At 35.0% G+C, this 19,352-nt stretch overlaps 2 protein-coding genes across 2 annotated transcripts in view; one reads left to right on the top strand and one right to left on the bottom strand.

Moving 5' to 3' along the window:
- Nucleotides 1–9,389, top strand: part of GPR137C (G protein-coupled receptor 137C) — a 63,119-nt gene extending 53,730 nt beyond the window's left edge. The window contains exons 4-7 of the mRNA XM_080663224.1: nt 711–860; nt 5,278–5,403; nt 5,580–5,698; nt 6,573–9,389. Of these exons, the coding sequence (XP_080519350.1) occupies nt 711–860; nt 5,278–5,403; nt 5,580–5,698; nt 6,573–6,750 (573 nt within the window). The 3' untranslated portion in view covers nt 6,751–9,389. The remainder of the gene's footprint in view (nt 1–710; nt 861–5,277; nt 5,404–5,579; nt 5,699–6,572) is intronic.
- A 711-nt stretch (nt 9,390–10,100) lies between these two features.
- ERO1A (endoplasmic reticulum oxidoreductase 1 alpha) overlaps nt 10,101–19,352 on the bottom strand; it is a 54,511-nt gene continuing 45,259 nt past the window's right edge. The window contains exons 13-15 of the mRNA XM_080657931.1: nt 15,860–15,946; nt 15,635–15,768; nt 10,101–13,643 (exon numbers count right to left, since the gene is read on the bottom strand). Coding sequence (XP_080514057.1) covers nt 13,583–13,643; nt 15,635–15,768; nt 15,860–15,946 — 282 coding nt within the window. The 3' untranslated portion in view covers nt 10,101–13,582. The remainder of the gene's footprint in view (nt 13,644–15,634; nt 15,769–15,859; nt 15,947–19,352) is intronic.

Here is a 19,352-nt window from a genome sequence, read left to right as displayed (position 1 = left end):
AGGTAAATAGGATTACAAAATTAACCGACTGTATTGAAATACAAACTCCTGGTTAACATCCTTTCAACGGTGGATATCACACCCCTTTCAATATGCACACTCCATTTGAGAATCACTAAGTTATAAGGGCCTTCTATTTTGAGGAATCAGTGAACAGTTTTAGTATTATGGATTGGAAAGTACATTTTTAGTGCCTACATTTTGTTTTCAACATAACTGTATCAATAGGGGATTAACTCAACTAATATAATCTGATAGAATGAAGCAAATAGCATAGGAGCTGTATTTATATTTTAAGTTTGTATCTCATTGGAAATTCAGTGTATCAATTGAATTAATGCTTCTATTCCCATTCTTTTCTCATTATGATTAACTACCTCTCTGATTAATATCAATCATAGCTCAGATCTTTTGCCTACTACTTTATTCATTATTACTTAAGCGAGTGAGGTAACTAGCAGAACAAATCTTTCTCCATGTGCCATTAGACAAGTTGGCAAAGAGCTTATTTGTATTAGCAGGGTAGATTAAACACATGTGGTTCTAAGAATAGGAATTGTAAAGTAAGATAATAGTTATTTCAACAGCTGATCATTCAGTGTTTTCTAGGAGTGCATTGCAAGAGGTGATTAAGCTGAGCCAAGTGGATGAATACCTTGTCATGACAAATGTGCAGAGAGTCTCGTGATGATGATTTTTATTTCTTTTAGGGTATGTCTCTGTGCCAGACTGTTGTCGTAAGCTCTGTAGTCATTCTTCTCTACTCTTCAAGAGCATGTTATAATTTGGTGGTGATCACCCTATCTCAGGATACATTAGAAAGTCCATTTAATTATGGCTGGTATAATCTCTCAGATAAGGTAAGTATCTACCATGTATTGCCAATCTAACAATATGATAATGGAATTAGCCTTAATAGGAGAATTTTTTAAGTGTTTGACTTAAACTTTTATGGAATCTCTTGCTGCTCTCTCAAATACTTAAAACTGTTTTTTTTTAAAATATATGTTTTTGTACATATATATATATATTTTATTGATTTCAGAGAGGAAGGGAGAGAGAGAAACATCAATGATGGGAGAGAATCATTAATCAACTGCCTCCTGCACACCCACTACTGGCAATCAAGCCCACAACCCGGGCATGTGCCCTGACCAGAAATCGAACCATGACCTCCTGATTCATAGGTCAAAGCTCAACCACTGAGCCACACTGGTTGGGCTATTTTTTTTTTAACTTCATTTTTATTGTTGACCTACAGATACCCCATTCCCCCTACCATGCCTACTTCCACTCATCCCACACACCCCTTCCCTCTGGCCATCACTACACTGTTGTCTGTGTCTATGGGTTATGCATATATGTTCTTTGGCTAATCCCTTCACCTTCTTTCATCCAATCTTCCCTACCCCACCCTCCGACAGTTGTCAATCTGTTCCATGTAAGATTGTGTGGTATTTATCTTTCTCTACTGGCTTATTTCACTTAGCATAATATTCTCCAGGTCCATCCATGCAGCATAATATTCCATTGTGTAAATGTACCACAGCTTTGTTATCCATTCATCTACTGAAGGCACTTAGGCTATTTCCACGTCTTGACTATTGTAAATAACACTGCCATGAATATAGGGGTGCATATATATTTTTGAATTGGTGTTTTGGGATTCTAAGGATATATTCCCAGAAATGGAATCACTGGGTCAAAAGGCACTTCCATTTTTAATCTTTTGAGGAAATTCTGTACTGTTTTCCACAGTGGCTACACCAGTCTGCATTCCCACCAACAGTACACAAGGGTTTCCTTTTCTCCACATCCTCGCCAGCACTTGTTGTTTGTTGATTTGTTGATGATAGCCATTCTGACAGGTGTGAAGTGATACATCTCATTGTGGTTTTAATTTGCATCTCTCTGATAATTAGTGACTTTGAGCTTTTTTTCATGTGTCTATTGGCAATCTGTATGTCCTCTTTGGAGAAGTGTCTATTCCAGTCCTTTGCCCATTTTTTAAATAGGATTGTTTGTCTTCCTGTTGTTGAGCTGTATGAGTTCTTTATATATTTTGGAAATTAGCCTCTGATCAGATGTATCATTGGCAAATATGTTCTCCCCTATAGTGGGTTCTGTTTTTATTTTGTTGATGGTTTCTTTTGCTGTGCAGAAGCTTTTGATGTAATCCCATTTGCTTATTTTCTCCTTAGTTTCCCATTCCCCAGAGCCGCGGTTTGCCACTCTGTTGACTAATGAGTTTGCCGACCACTGCCCTAGAAGATATGTCAGCAAAAATATTGCTATGAGAGATGTCTGAGTTTTACTGACTATGTATTCTTCTAGGATTTTTATGGTTTTGTGACTTACATTTAAGTCTTTTATCCGTTTTGAGTTTATTCTTATGTATGGTATAAGTTGGTGATCTTGTTTCATTTTTTTCATGTCCCTTTCCAATTTTCCCACACCCTTTATTGAAGAAACTGTGTTTACCATTGTATGCTCTTGCCTTCTTTGTCAAATATTAATTGACCATAAAGGAAAGGGTTTATTTCTGGGCTCTCTGTTCTTTTCCATTGATCTACATGCCTGTTCTTATGCCAGTAACCAGGCTTTTATTATTATTATTATTATTATTATTATTATTATTATTATTATTATTACAATGGCCTTGTAGTGTAGTTTGATATCAGGTATTGTGTTACCTCCAACTTTGTTCTTTCTCAAGATTGCTGAGGCTGTTCTAGGTCTCTTTTGGTTTCATATAAATTTTTGGAATATTTGTTCTAGATCTGTGAAACATGCCATTGGTATTTCAATAGGAATTGTGTTGAATCTATTGCTTTGGGTAGTATGGACATTTTAATGATGTTAATTCTTTCATCCATGAACACGGACTATGCTTCCCTTTATTTGTATCTTCCTCAATTTCTTTCTTCAATGTCCTGTAGTTTTCCAAGTACAGGTCTTTTACCTCCTTGGTTAAATTTATTCCCAAGTATCTTATTCTTTCGTTGTTGTAATAGTAAGTGAGATTTTTTTTCTGAGTTTCTCTTTCTGATAGTTCATTATTGGTTTATAAAAATGCCACCAATTTTTTAATATTAATTTTGTATTCTGCTACTTTGCAGAATTCATTTATTATATTTAGTAGATTTTTGGTGGAGTCTTTAGGGTTTTCTGTGTGCAATATTAATGTCATCTGTGAATAACGACAGTTTTATTACCTCCTTTCCAATTTGTACGCCTTTTATTTCTTCTTCTTGTCTGATTGCTGTGGCTAGGACTTGCAGTACTATGTTGAATTAGAGTGGTGAAAACAGACATCCCTGTCTTGTTGCTCATCTTAAGGGAAACACTTTTAAGTTCTTTCCCATTGATGATGATGTTGGCTATAGGTTTGTCATATATGGCCTTTATTATGTTGACATATGATCCCTCTATTCCCACTTTGCTGAAAGTTTTATCAAAAACAGGTGCTGGATTTTATGAAATGCTTTTTTCTGCATCTATTGATATGATCACATGGTTTTTGTCTTTCAATCTGTTTATGTGATGTATCACATTTATTGATTTAAGAATATTGTACCAACCTTGTATCCCCAGAATAAATCCCATTTGATCATAGTATATGATCTTTTTAATGTATTGCTGAATCCAGTTTGCTAATATTTTGTTGAGGATTTTAGCATCTATGTTCATCAGAGATAATGGCCTATAATTTTCTTTCTTTATAGTGTCTTTACTGGTTTTGGAATTAGGATAATGCCAGCCTCATAAAAAGAACCTAGAAGTCTTCCCTTTTCTTGGATTTTTTGGAATAGTTTGAGGAGGATAGGTGTTAGTTCTTCTTTGAATGTTTGTTAAAACTCCCCTGTGAAGCCATTTGGGCCAGGACTCTTGTTTGCTGGGAGTTTTGTTTTTAATCACTGTTCCAATAAAAATCCTTATTTACATATGACACTTGAAATTATTTTTCAGAGAGAACTTCTCCCAAAGGAGTATTTTTCTTTCTTTTGTAAAGAGTACTAATAGTGCCATAAATCTATTGATAACCCTATTTTGCTAATTTTTTTAAAAAAGGATAGTATTTAAATATCTCTAGATAAATTGATTGCTTGTCATTAGCTAGTGAAAATTGGTAAGTATTTAATTTGTTAGGATAAAATTAATTCTCTTTTACCCAAGAACTATATATAGCCTAAATATTTTGTTTATTTTTAGATGTTTAAGTCATGATCAGGCATTATCAGTCTTGATAATGGAAGATCATTCATAGTTCTTGATTGTCCAGGTGTTCGCTATACTAATTCACAGTACTCTGGCTATGCATATTTAAACTCCCAGCATTGAACAACAAAGTGACAAAAGATAAATAAATAAATAAATTTTAAAAATTAAAAAAAATAAACTCCCAGCATTCTCCAACTCCTTCCTTAAAGTGCTTTTTGAAATACTATACATCATCTCTTTATTTATATTAATTTAACTTTGTACTGAATTTAAGGAATTCTAGAATCCCCTTACATCAGAATTCAGTTACCATTTTTTAAAAATTTTAAATTTATTGATTTTAGAGAGGGAGAGAAAAAGAGAGAGAGAAACATTGATTTGTTGTTACACTTATTTATGCATTCATTGGTTGCTTCTTGCATGTGCCCTGACCAGGGATCAAACCCTTGGTGTTTTGGGACAAGTGTTCTAACAAACTGAGCTACCCATCTAGGGCAGAATATCAGTTACCTTTCTACAGAGGAGGAATTTACACATGTAACAGATTCTCTTCACTCCTCTTCCCACTTATCTCTCCCTACATCTAGTAGAGTAGAAACAAATCAACTTGGAGGTTAGGCCCAAAAGCATATTTTTAAGTAACAGAAGAGCTGAGCAGTGTACATGCTGCATTCCCTAAGGTGTAACTCCAGGTAAGTGCTATTTGCCTATGGAGCAGCTGGAACCGGTAGTCTATTTTGTAACTCTCTTCCAACTATGGGGACTGAAAATGAGATCACTCCATATTATCCATGTATTAAAAATATTTTCATAAATTGATGCATTGAAAAAGTTGGTAGCTTTTTCTTCTATGTAGCATTAATGCATTTTTATATTCTTTAAAGGATAAATATGATTACATAAGAAACCACAAACTATGGAAAATTAATTTAGAGTTTTATGTGCTTGTAGTTGATATTATTTTAACTTACTCTACCTGAAGCAAGTTAATTGTGGAGAGTGACCGATTATACATAAACCAGATTTCAGTATTGCTCTGTCATACTCTATTTACAGGCTCATATGCAAGATGTAAATGGAGAAGAGTATATAGTATTTGGAATGGTTCTCTTTCTGTGGGAACATGTGCCAGCATGGTCGGTGGTACTATTTTTCCGGGCACAGAGATTAAACCAGAATTTGGTAAGATACCCTAACATTCCCTAATGCCTGTTCGCCTTACTTTTAAAAATAATGGATCATTTATATTGATTGTATATGTTTGGAAAATTTTAAGACTAAAAAGCATTATAGATTCCAGCCTCCTGTCTTAGTTGAAAAGTAAATCTTCATATGTTATCTAATACTTTTTTTCACAGGCACCTGCTGGCATGATAAATAGTCACTGTTATAGTCCCAGAGCTTATTTTTTTGACAATCCAAGGCGATATGATAGTGATGATGACCTGCCAAGACTGGGAAGTTCAAGAGAAGGAAGGTAGATGTACTGAATTAGTATTAAAATAGATTTAAAAGAGCAAATCTAAGCTTTAACCCAAATGTGAAGTAGGTGATTTGGTGTTATAAATCAATACATAAAATCATTTGATATTGAAGCTTAGAGTAGCAGATGTTAAATCCATGGTGGGACCTGTACTATAAAGAACTATCATTGACCTCTAAGCCCTTGGGGTAAAATAGTACCAGTTCATTTCAGGATCCTTTGTGGTTCAAAGCTGGTGGGCATTGGTCAGCAGGAAAGAAATACTGTTATAGTTATTATATATGTTTCCTTACCTACATAGTGCTATTCAAAATCCACAGAGAAACCCTAGATAAAACTCTTGGGAACCTTAGATGGCAGGGAAATCATTTGTGACCTCTTTAATTCCGAAATCATTGCAAATTCAAACCATTCACCTGTGTATCCGGGCAAAAGGAAAGCCTCCATGCACACCGACGTAATGCTTTTAGCTTGCTAGAGCATTTTTTATGATCCTCACTTCATCTGGACAAGTTACTTAACCCATTTTTTAGCCTGTTTTTCATCTGTAAAATAGGAATAATAGAACCTATAGGACTGTTGTGAAGATTAAATGAGTATGTGGGTGTGTATACCAAATGTCTTAGAATAGAACCTAATACATAATATGTATTATTATTATTATCTGATAATCAAGTTCTAGTTCTGAGTGGTATTTATTCATTATTTTGTAATATATGATATAAATCAAGGATATTAGGTAAAAATCATTAAATTTTATAGAAAGTCATTATGTTATTTCAATATATTATAAAACTCATTGAAAACTAAAAATGCCAGTGTGACTTATATACTGATCACAGTCCTGTGTCTTTCTTTGTTGTTGCAGTTTATCAAATTCACAAGGGTTGGGCTGGTATGGCACCATGGCAGGGTGTGGCAGCAACAGTTACACCGTCTCTCCCCACCTGAATGGACCTATGACAGATACTGCTCCTTTGCTCTTTACTTGTAGTAATTTCGATTTGAACAATCACCATAGCTTATATGTAACACCACAAAACTGACAGCATTACCAAGTTGTGATTCTTCAGTTGTTTTTCATGAATGTGTGTATTCAATGCGTTTAAATGCCATCTACATAAACATTCCATTATCTTTTGCAACTGAAAACAATGCCTGGAAATGTGGCTGTGTTCAGCAGAGGACACAGCTATTACTTTGACCTCTTCATAGTACAATGAAGTTAAGTGGAACATTTGGAGTGGGAGAAAAGAGATTAGATCTTAAGGCACTTGATGGTCTCCAAACAACTTGACTTTGGAACATCAAAAGCATATTTGCATATTTGCACTTTTATCTTTGTTCTGAAGAGTACACTGCAGTCCTCAAAGTCATACTCCAATGTTCACCCTGGGATATTATATTGTACACCAAATTAAGAGGCAATTTTCCTATTTAAATAAAAGTCTGTATATTACATGGTATACTCTCTATGAAATTTTTAACCAATAAAAATTTTACAGTGTGAAAAGTGCACAGAACTAAAGCATAAAAATGTATTATTCTTTTTTTAATATACTAAAAATATGTAATCATTGAAGATCTTTTAAGCATGATCATAAAATACCAACTTCAATTATTCAAACAATCATTTTTTTTAAATGATAGTAGTAAACCTTTACAGTGATGACCAGCAGTGTTCTTTGGAAAGCCACAGTTATTTCTTCAAGAAGAAAGTACACCAGTGAAAATTATGTGGCTACTTGAGTAGAAGTGGTCAAGTGATTATTTTGTATGATTAGGATACATGTAGTAGGTTAAGCATGATTCGTCAAGAAAGCAATAGTGGTTTTTGCATAGGGATATTTTGGTAGAAATCTCTTGGGACTAAACAAGTTTACAGATGCATTTAAGAGTTAGTTATTCATGAAATATACAATTCTAAGTTAAAACATGAATACATTTGCAAAAGCATTTGATTTAGCTGAAACAAGATTTTAGCTGATTTTACCAGAAAAGCAGGATTGTCCTCAGGTAAATTAAATCATGATACATCATTGCAGTGAACTCAAGTGCAATACTTTGTAAGACATAAGTCCTCCTTTAGTTTTCACATTTTTATATCTTCTATGGGCAAAGCCAAATTAAATTTAATTCCAACACTATATAGATAAGCAAACTGATATGAAGGTACTAACTATAACTAGGTAAGTATAAAAACAGCGGTTAACAACATTGGAATACTTTTTGAATTATATTAAAACTGTCTTGAATGTCCTATCCCAAATCTAAAAAAATATATGGTAGGCTAGGGTAATAGAGAATTTTAAAATGCACTTTCTACCAGTGTTTATATTAAGAGAAGGGTTGCTGCATACCTCAGGATGCCAAGGGAACAGGCAACATTGGGAAGCTGTCACAGCATACTTTAAGACACCTGACTTTATACAATTGTCTGCTGATCTGTTTCTTCAGAACTGGAACTAATACAACCGTCCTTTTCTGTCTCCTAATTTGATTTGAAAGTTGTTTTATTTCTACTCTTGCTTAAAATACCTTTCAACTTTTTAATAAAGTATGCAGTAACTTCACAAAAGTATTTACAGTACGTGAAACCCCCAAGGAATAAATGAAATTTTTAATGCTTTCAACCTTTTGGGAGGCTGGTACACAGCCAAAGAAATTTCTTCTTTTTATCATACAAAATGACTTCGAATTCAATCAGAAGCATAAACCTATAGTTATGCTACTTTAGGTTCGTAAGTTCTCTTATTGTAACCAAATTATTTTAAAATGTATATTACAGAAGTTAACCTTGGTATTTACATGACAATATAGTATGCAGCTCAGTATATATTGTGATTACAACTTCAGTTATTAGATTTTTTTCAGAATGCCAACTATTAATTTTCCTACTAATGTTAGGTATCTGATTATCTAAAGCTGTATGACAAGATTTGTGTTAACCCTTGGGATTCAAATACAGGAAATTTTTTTCTAGTAAGGCTTCCCTAATGTTTCTATTTGACCAGATAAGCAAAGATTACTTTTTAAAAAGTATTTTAGATGAAATAACTTGGTTCTTTCAATTGCTTAAGTTGATTCCTCCAAATTTGAGATTTATAAATATATTCTTATGACTGACTAGGGTACCTAAATTCTTGCCTTTGTCTCTTTATACACATCTCCCACAATACATCACCAAAGACAAAGAAATATAAGCTTCTGGCCCAATTTTTGCTTGAAAATTCCAAAGCACTAGGAGCACTTTAAGTTTGGTCTTGAAAGGAGTTGTTTATAAAATCAAAGGGCTACCGATTCCTTGTTCATCCTGCACTGAAGCACATGATGACAATTTCAAACCTTCCTCTTGGTTCATTAGAACAATGCATTTCATTGCTTAAGTGTGTAATTCTACAGTGATTAGCAGTACTTGTTTTTTATCATTTCATTTGGGTGGCCATTAATTTTGGAACTCTTACCACTCATTATAGCTGGTTGTAGTTTTTATTAAAGATGTAATTTATAGATAGTAGCTTTTTTATGCATAGCTGCCTTTTTATTGTTTAACAGTGTTTCTCAGCTATATGATCAGTTTTAAACTGGTTGTAAAAGTATAGCTGTGGTCAATGAATGTATTTATTTGTTGTTTCACTAAATTGTAACAAAACACTCCTGTTAAAATAAAAGTGTTTGTGCTTTTATTTGGAGGTCTGGTTTTCTTAATCTCTCTTAATGAACTATACCAGTGGTCGGCAAACTGTGGCTCACGAGCCACATGCGGCTCGCAAGCCGCGGTTTGCCGCTCTGTTGACTAATGAGTGTGCCGACCACTGTCATATACTGCCCTTTACCTCTTTGCACACAATATGCCACAACTGCCTAATCCTCCCAGCTTCCAACTACACTGTAACATTTAGTCTAGTCCAGTGGTCGGCAAACTCATTAGTCAACAGAGCGGCAAACCACGGCTCGCGAGTTTGCCGACCACTGAACTATACCAAATGAGTTTCTGTTACATAAGGATAAGAACCCTAGTGCTACCAGAGAGAGAGAAAATAGGAATTACAATTGATACTCTGCTAGTGAGCTTATAATTACTTATACCTGACCATCATGTCCCTTAGTATTATACAGTAATTTTGATAAGAACTGCCATACACTTTAAAGAATATAGATAACACGTTTATTCAAGCATTAAGGTAAGAAAAATCCTTGTATGAAATAACGTATAACCCCTCTCTCCTTTCCCTTAGAATCTTAAATAGGGATAAATTTATCTAGCCCATAATCTTGGGCACTCTTTGATTATTCAAAAAATTCCTCAATGATGTTACCTTTTCCCCTGAAGAGGTCTTACTATTTTTTCCATAATCGACGCCTTTCATAGTCCGCCAAAACCACACCAAATTTTGAATACAATTTCAGAAGCTTTATTGACTCCCCTAAAGTGCACAGATCTTTGGGAATCACTGACTCTTGCTGTGAAGAACATTTGGAGTGAAAATCTGACCTCTAATAGAATAAAGTTATCGTTTTAAAAGCAATTTATTCAACAAACATTCATTTATTAAGTGTTCATATGCCCAAAACTATGCTATAGAAATGCAAAAATGGATCAAGTTCTTTTTCCTGCCCTTAAGGAGCTCACATTCTAGTAGAGGAGGCTTTAAAGAACAAAAACAATACAGTACAATAAGTGACACAATAGAGGTAGGTTGTAATTACAGTGGTAACACAAAAAAGGATGTTAGTTATGGTCCTCCTTGGATGAAACGGGAGATTTCACAGAGGTGATGCTTTATGGGGGCCTGCAAGGATACATAGAAATTGTCCAAGTGGGGACGGATAGCTAGGGCACTTGATGCAAAGAGAACAGCATGCACCATGGTATAGGCGACTGACATGATGTATTTGAAGAACTCTAAGTCCATTTTGTCAGAACGTGGGTGGTGGGGGAGGTGGGACTGGGGGACACACATCAGAGAACCTTGTTAGAGTGCTTCTAGAAAACCCACTCTAGTAGCATTGTGGAGCAAAACAGAAAAAGATAGGCTGTGTATAAGACAGGTTAGTGTAGTACTTTAGGTAAGAGCAATCAATTAAAATGGAAAGACAGGGATGTATCAGAGATATGGAGATAAAATCCGTAGCACTAGACACTGACTGGATAGGGGTAAGATGGAGGAAAGGAGTGAGCCTAGAAAATTTAGATGATAATGGTTCTGAATTTAAGCAGAGTAAGGAACATAGGAATAAGAGTAGGCTTGGGGGAGAATGATTGCTTTAAGACACACAAGTAAAGATAATGTAGGACAACTAAGTAAAGATATGTCGGTAGACGAGAAGTCTGGGCTAAAGATAAGGATTTAGAAATCACTGAATTGGAATTACCCAAAAGTGAGAAGTGGTGGTGATTAAGAGAGCAAGAATGAGAGCCTGAGGAGTAGTATAAATTAAAACAGGCTAAAAGGAAGGCATCCAGGATTAAGTGAGATATAAGGAAATCAGAGGTTTAAAAAGATTTTTAAAGAAGGGGTTGTTAACAGTGTCAAATACAGAAAAAAGTCAAATAAGAAATGCCTTTTGACCTGGATTTAGAACTGGGTGTTTAGACTTCAAAGGAAGAGATTGTTAAGAACTACAGAGCCAAAAGCCCAATTTTAGTTAAGCAAGTGGAAGGTGACAAAGTGAAGATAGGAATATTCTTTCAAAAAAAATGTTGGCTGTTAAAAAAGGGCAGGGGCATGAAAGAGGTATACAGACAAATTATTATTTAAATCCATCTACCACATTTTCAGAGCACTACAAATGTCCTTAAGCTTTTATATATGGTGATTATTTCATAGTCCTTTGAGTCTCCAAGAATACTGATTTCACTAGGAAGTTAATGTCTTTCTTTTCCTACCCTATTCAAAGGAAGGGGGGAAAGGAAAATACAACATATTGTTAAGCTTAGCTCTGAAATTATTCATTTAAAATATACTGAATACATATTCATACATTCATTTAACAAATATTTATTGGATACCCACTATGTGTTTGACACTACACCAGGTCTTAGGGACACAGAGAAGAAAAAGAATATAGCAGTGTAAAATGATATTTCTAAACCATTATATAAATAAACCCTACATCATTAATAATGCGATATATAAAGAGGCACATAATTTTGAGGTATACAGTTTCTTTTTTCTCTACAATTACCATGTGACATAAATTCCCAAACTTCTTCAAAAATTTTTATCATTGAAGAGCTTTCACTAATAAAACCTCCAAAAATTACAGTTTAGTTTTTAAGGAGAAAAAGGAAATGAATACCAAAAAATAAATTAAATGACATCCCTATGAGTTTACAGATCAAACATTAAAAGGGTGACAAAACAAACTCAAAATGATTCCTTATTCTAAGGCTTATCACATTATAGTTCCAGACTTTTTTCCCCTGAAAAAAATCATCCTATATAATAAAAGGCTAATATGCAAATTGACCAAATGGCGGAACAACCAGTCGCTATGACACACACTGACCCCAGGGGGCAGACACTCAATGCAGGAGCTGCCCCCTGGTGGTCAGTGCGCTCCCATAGAGGGAGTGCCACTCAGCCAGAAGCCGGGCTCACGGCTGGCAAGCGCAGCTGCAGTGGAGGGAGCCTCTCTCTCCTCCTTGGCTGCGCTAAGGAGCAGCAAGCCGAGCGGTAAGGAGCAGTGAGCATGCAGGCGGTAAAGAGCAAGGGGTCCCGGACTGCAAGAGGGATCCCGGATTGCGAGAGGGATGTCCACTGAGGGGTCCCGGACTGCAAGAGGGTGCAGGCCAGGCTGAGGGGACCTCCCCCGCCCCCCTGCCCTCCCCCACCCTGTGCACGAATTTCATGCACTGGGCCTCTAGTTTTTAACAAATTACTCAGTATTACAAACTAAGGTATGTAGGGTTCAGAGGGCCTGTCATTGACTTTCAAATGATTGAGTTAAAAGTAGTATGTGTATAAATAGAGAGCAAGAAAGATAAAGCAAGTATTAACAGTCAATCTGGATAAAAGTTCTTTGTACTATCCTAGAAACTTTTTTGTAAATTTGAAATTATATAAAAATAAAAGATTTCTCCTAAATTTATCCAGTATTAGATAAAGTATTATGAGAATAAATGTATAAATCTTTTCAACTTTTCACAATGCATAGAAATCCCCTATACCTTTTAGTTGTGATTGTATCTTTCTACAAACAAAAAAAAAGCCAATTGAAATAGAAACATAATTCTAAAAGTGACTTTTTTTCATATCGTATTTTGGAGTTGCCAGATAAAACACAAAGCTAACCAGTTAAATTTGGATTTTAAATAAGAAATAATTTTTTGTTTTAAGTATGTCCCAAATATTGCATGCAACATATTATATTTTTAAAAATTTTTGTTTATCTGAAATTCAAATATAACTGGGCATTCTGTATTTTTATTTACTAAATCAGTTAAGTCTAAATGTATTGAAAATTTTTAGGCTGTTAATTATGGGTTATTCATGAGCCTCCTTAGCATTTTTCTTAAACAATTGTCATATTGGCCATAGTTTTATTTATATTACATCTTACACAAAATTCTAGTTTGAGAGATTTAGAACATCAGGTACTTATTTTAACATATATGAATTTAATAATCCTGATTTTATTCAAGATTAAACTTTAAAATGTATACCACATTACCAAAGTATTACTTTTATTCACAATATTATACATAGATCTAACACAATTTTAAAAAATGTTTACTTAAAATAATATAATTTTCCTTTTACAAAAGCAGCTTTATAAAATATTTGCCTTAAGACTGTCGTTGTTATGCCTTTGAATGAAATTCCACTCTTTGACCTCCATTGTCCAGCACAGGCACACTTCAACTCGTTTTCTTTAATGAACATTTTGCAACAAGTTCCTGAAGTTTTCTAATTCTTTCACACTTGTAGAAATTCTGTAACAAACAAAAAATTTTTTTTCACTCAGAAACTATCTTAGATAACTTTTCTCTGAAAGTTATTCACTTTGCGCTTATCAAGCACAGAAAAAAAATTTAAGTTAATTTATTTCAATGAATTTAAAGGTACATACATAATTTAATCTACTTTGATGTACTTTAGTTCTTAACTTGATGTGGTAAAATTAAGATAGTATTGCCCAGAAATTTGTTATTTTTAAGTATTCATAACTTAATATTAAATTATAGAATTACAAAGTACAAAAATATTAAAATACTTGTTATTTTAAGTAATCATAAATATATTCATATGCTTAGTATTTAAAGTACATACGTATAAGTAGATCATTAAAATATGCATTTTAAATATGCATAAATATACAAGTACTGAAAACTAATCATTATATCATATTTAGTAAATATACTAAAGAACCAAAGCTTTTGGACTTTAAAGAGTGAGAATAGTAAACATATGATCAAATTGTTCTCACTAATTTTTATAAAACATAAAGTTTGTTCATTACTTCAAGTGCAGTTTAGCTCTGCTCTCCATCATGAAAAAGGTAGCAGAATACTCAATGAAATATAACTGTCAAGTTCTATATACTAAAAAATAATTTTGGCCCAAGCCGGTTTGGCTCCATGGATAGAGTATTGGCCTGTGGACCAAAGGGTCCCAGGTTTGATTCCGATCAAGGGCATGTACCTTGGTTGCAGGCTCCTCCCCAACCCGGGCCCTGGTCAGGGCTCATGCAGGAGGCAACCAATCGATGTGTTTCTCTCACTTCACTGTTTCTCCCTGTCTTTCCCTCTCTCTTTCACTCTCCCTAAAAATCAATAGAAAAATACCTTTGGGTGAGGGTTAAAAAACAACAAAAAAGAATAATTTTGGAGGTCAATTATTTTAAACCCAAAATATTAAATCATAAGTGTTAGTCCTTAGAAAATACTAGTTTTTCTAAATCTCTGCATCCTTTCATATGAGATGCCAAAAAGAAGTACAGATATACTTAAATTTTATAATGTAAGTGCCTTATTTCAAGTTTATCTTCCAATCATTTTTATGAAATTAAATTATTTTTAAAGAATTATTAACTTTTTTACATAGTGGTGAATTTACAAAGAAATTTTACATCTATACCTATACAAAACATGAGTTTTTCCAGGACCTTCAAAAAATATTTGGGTCCTAGCTGGTTTGGCTCAGTGGATAGAGCATCGGCCTATGGACTGAAGGGTCCTAGGTTCGATTCCAGTCAAGGGCACATGCCTGGGTTGCAGGCTCAATCCCCAGTAGGGGGCATGTAGGAGGCAGCCGATCAATGATTCTCTCTCATCATTGATGTTTCTATTTCTCTCTTCCTCTCTGAAATCAATAAAATATATATATATATATATATATATATATATATATATATATATATATATATATAAACATTTGGGCAGCACAAGAAACTACTTTTAAATAATTGGAGTGCTGGACCGTGTGGTTCAGTGGTTAATGCGTCAGCCCACAGACCGGAGGGTGGAGGGTTCAATTCCCGGTCAAGGGTTGCAGGTTCAATCCCCAGCCCCAGTCCAAATGGGCAAGTGCAGCAACCAGTCAATGTTTCCCTCTCAGATTGATGTTTCTCTCTCTCCCTTTCCCCCTCCCTCCCTTCCACTCTAAAATATCAATGGAAAAATATCCTTGGGTGAGGGTTAACAACAACAAAAATAATAATAATAATTAAAAATATATACAAATTCAGTAAGATGAATTTTGAGGTCCAATCAGTAAACTAATCATGACTATAAAAGTCAACAGATAAAAATAAAGAAAATCATGTAATGATTGTCTGTGTCTACATACTTAAGGTATCGTTAAGATCCTAGAATTCCATAATGAGATAATTTCACTATAAAGGATATTCCTTACCCAGTTTTATCTGAGAACATATATGTTGTATTAGACTTACTTGAAACAATTTCAATACATTTAAACTAACCTTCCAAATGCATTAAATAATGATACTATTTCTTGTCTGGTCAGTTGGAATTCATAACTGGGCCCACTTTCTGGCATATTTGCTATCAGTTTCTCAGAAAACAAGATCTTCAGAGCAGTACCCAAACCCTGAGTCTATAATAGAAATAAGAAAAAAAAAGAAAATATCAGAAAATTCTTTGTGCAAAGAATAAATGAAAAATAGGATTGAGATAGATTTGCTTACCTGAAGCTTTCCCCACAGTCTACATTTAAAACAACCAACACAATCCATGATTCTTGAAATATTTCTAAAATGCAGTCGAAATTCCTCCTAAGAACAATTAACAAAATTGTATTAAGCTGCAGTATATAGTCAAATACTATTTTCTGAATGCCTGTGAGGTATTCTGTTGTATGTGATTATTCACTATGTCAAAGGGGGAACAAGGGGTTGGATGGCATCATTTACCAAAAAGAGGAAGAGAAAAAATAAAAACCTTTGACTTCATAGTAGTTAAAAAATCACAGTAGGTGAGCCGAAACCGGTTTGGCTCGGTGGACAGAGCGTCGGCCTGCGGACTGAAGGGTCCCAGGTTCGATTCCGGTCAGGGGCATGTGCCTTGGTTGCGGGCACGTCTCCAGTGGGAGGTGTGCAGGAGGCAGCTGATCGATGTTTCTAACTCTCTATCCCTCTCCCTTCCTCTCTGTAAAAAATCAATAAAATATAAAAAAAAAAATCACAGTAGGTGAAAATATCAGATATTATTATTATTATTATTCAGAAATATACAGAATATAGTGAACATCCATGTACCCTTCACCAAGTTTTATAAAGAAACCATTACAAGTAAAATGGAACAATCTGAATTTTAAAAAAATATTTGTTATTGATTTCAGAGAGGAAGGGAGAGGAAAAGAGAGATAGAAACATCAGTGATGAGAGAGAATCACTGATCAGCTACCTCCTGCACACCCCACACCAGGGATCAAGCCCGCAACCCAGCTACCTCCTGCTTCACAGGTCAACGCTCAACGACTGAGCTACACCAGCTGGGCTCAATTTTTTGTTTTTATACTTTTAATAAATGTGTATATGTCTTTGAACATCAGGGTACTATCTACACTAATAAAATATGCAAATTGACCGTACCTTCGCGACACCCACCAGCCAATCAGGAGTGAGTATGCAAATTAACCCAACAAAGATGGAAGGTTAATCTGCATATGCAGGTGCCGAGCAGCTGGGGGTGGGACACTTGCATCGTCGCCATGGCAACACTGCAGGCGTTCCGCACCGCGCCAGCCGCTCAGGGCCTCTGGGCAGTGTGGGAAGACGGGGCCGGAGTGGAGAGAGGTGGCTCCGGGGGCCGGAGCAGAAAGGCAGTGCTGGCAGCCAGGGAAAGGAAGGCCCATTCTTGCACAAATCTTCGTGCATCGGGCTTCTAGTATTGTTTATAACAGAGCAACAGGCATCTAGCTCATCCAAAACAATATATGCCCTTAACTAATAAGGAGAAGAGAAGGGAAGCCAAGAACACATCTTCATTTACTCCAAAGGTAAGAATTATCAATTGATCCTCCACGTGACTCCCTCTATCCTGGACTGATACTAGAATCAGCTTACAGTACTGCAAGCAGGAAACCTTATGTACATTTCAGATGAAACATCCAGTATACCAACTGACCCATAATTTGGAGAGCATATAGTGTTCCTCTCTTTTATTTTTTTAATGTGATAATCACGCACTAGGCTCAACAAGAACAGAACAGGACCAAAGATCTAAAAATAGGAATAAATCAGTAAAGATTGGAACCCACTATTCAAAGCAGACCTCAATTCACTCTAATTTACTCAATTCAGTCTTTCCCCAGATGTTTCATTCAGCTTGAGACTCTGAAACAGCTGTAACATGTAAAAGCTCTTTAATAGGATCTCAGAGCTTGTATCTTTTTTAATACAAATTTTGTGTTCATACAAAGCCCACATTATTACTATTAATGTTTACCATATGTTAGCAATACTTTATATCTTGTGTTTCTGTATCTTTTGGGCTGAGCTCATTAAGAGGTAATCCTAATTTAAAATCTACTTTTTAAAAATATTTACCCAGTAATATTACTCATATTACTCTTAAGGTTTTGGTGATTTGATATGAGGTTTTCTTTACACTTGTGTTTCGACTCTGAATTACAGGAAAATCATACTTTTAACACTAATAAGGGAGCAGTAAAATTACTCTAAAGTAGATGTAAAACCCACCCTATGAGGTGTTGACTCTGGGAGACTTAATAGTTGTTACAAGGCCCTACAAAATCCATTTGTAGACAAGCATTGTATAGAGACTGAATAAATAGCTCCCTGTTATGCACTATAAATTTTCAAATGGATAAAAATGTTATGATCAATAAAACACAACTTTTACTTTAAAATGTTACTAATTTAAAGTTAGGAAAGGCCTTGAAAATTTTTGACTTTTATACTTGCAAAGGATGGAAACCTTTGTTATAAAAGATTGTGCTTGCTTTTGTAGACACTGTGTAAATTCGGTATTTGAATCCATGTTAACTCAAATACTTGAATGTAAGGCAGCTCTCAAGTAAATCTTTGTATGGCACATACAGAGAGGGTAAGCTTCTAACACTGCAAAATTAAAACCAAGCACGAGCACTTAAGAGAACTTAATATGCTAGAACCAAATTAATAAGCCAGAAATTAACTAACTCAGAACAGGAGAAAATCTTTGTGATTTCCAAAAATAGCAATCAATGTCCAATATTGTGCATATTGTAGAGAGCGCCTGGGAAAGGCCCCTGAGCTGTCATCTGAATCCAGCAGTGCCCGGCAGAGCCATGCCCTGGAAACATACCTTGCCAGAGGCAGGTGTGTTGTCAGCCTGACCTTCAGCTCAGGTGCCAGGAGGTGGGTTTCATTATCTAAATCCAGCCATGCACCAGGAACAAACATGATTATCCAGGCCCACCCAGAAGTGATTATTACAAATAAGCCACAGAATGCACATAATCTCCTTTGTCTTGGGCTTTAGTAAAACTTCCTGGTATTTTGCTGTATAAAATAAACGCACTATATCTGCTCTGGGTCACTGTCTCTCCATCAGAGGACAGCTGTCCCACCCAGCCCCAGTACTTTCCTTCTATCTCTGTGTCTGTCTCTTTCTTTCATTTTCTCAATCCCCAGCTGCCCTACTCAGGAACCAGACCGCTCTCTAGCCACGCTGGATGCAGAAAAGAGAGAAATATTTATATGTATATTCCAAAGTTATCTCAGATGATAAAAACTTATGATCCAAAAAAATAACCAGAACCTAAGTCACTTACAAATTCCCCTTGTTTGTGTACAACTTTTAGATCAACAATTATAACCAGAGCGTAGAATAATCAAACATGCTGTGGTTATATACTGTGACTTATGAAACCAAAAAACAATTGACCAAAAAACAATTCTCATCCAATTCTCAAATGTTTTTAAGCCTTCAAATAAAATCATATTCTAGTTTGAATTGAACACTAAACAATCCTCTCTCATGCAAGACTTCTATTTCTAACCAAACACTGATAGAGCATAGAGGAGAAAAGGTAAGATTTTTAAATGAACTTGTGTGACTGATCAAATCCATGATATTCACCATAAATTACTATTTTAAGAAAGTAAATCTCCAATATTAACAAGTTTTCTTGGTTTTTTTTTACTCATTTCTTATAAAAGGATTTAGAAAAAT

This window comes from Plecotus auritus, assembly GCF_963455305.1.
Source record: "Plecotus auritus genome assembly, chromosome: 1".
Taxonomy (NCBI): domain Eukaryota; kingdom Metazoa; phylum Chordata; class Mammalia; order Chiroptera; family Vespertilionidae; genus Plecotus; species Plecotus auritus.
This window is presented reverse-complemented; position numbering and strand designations above follow the sequence as displayed.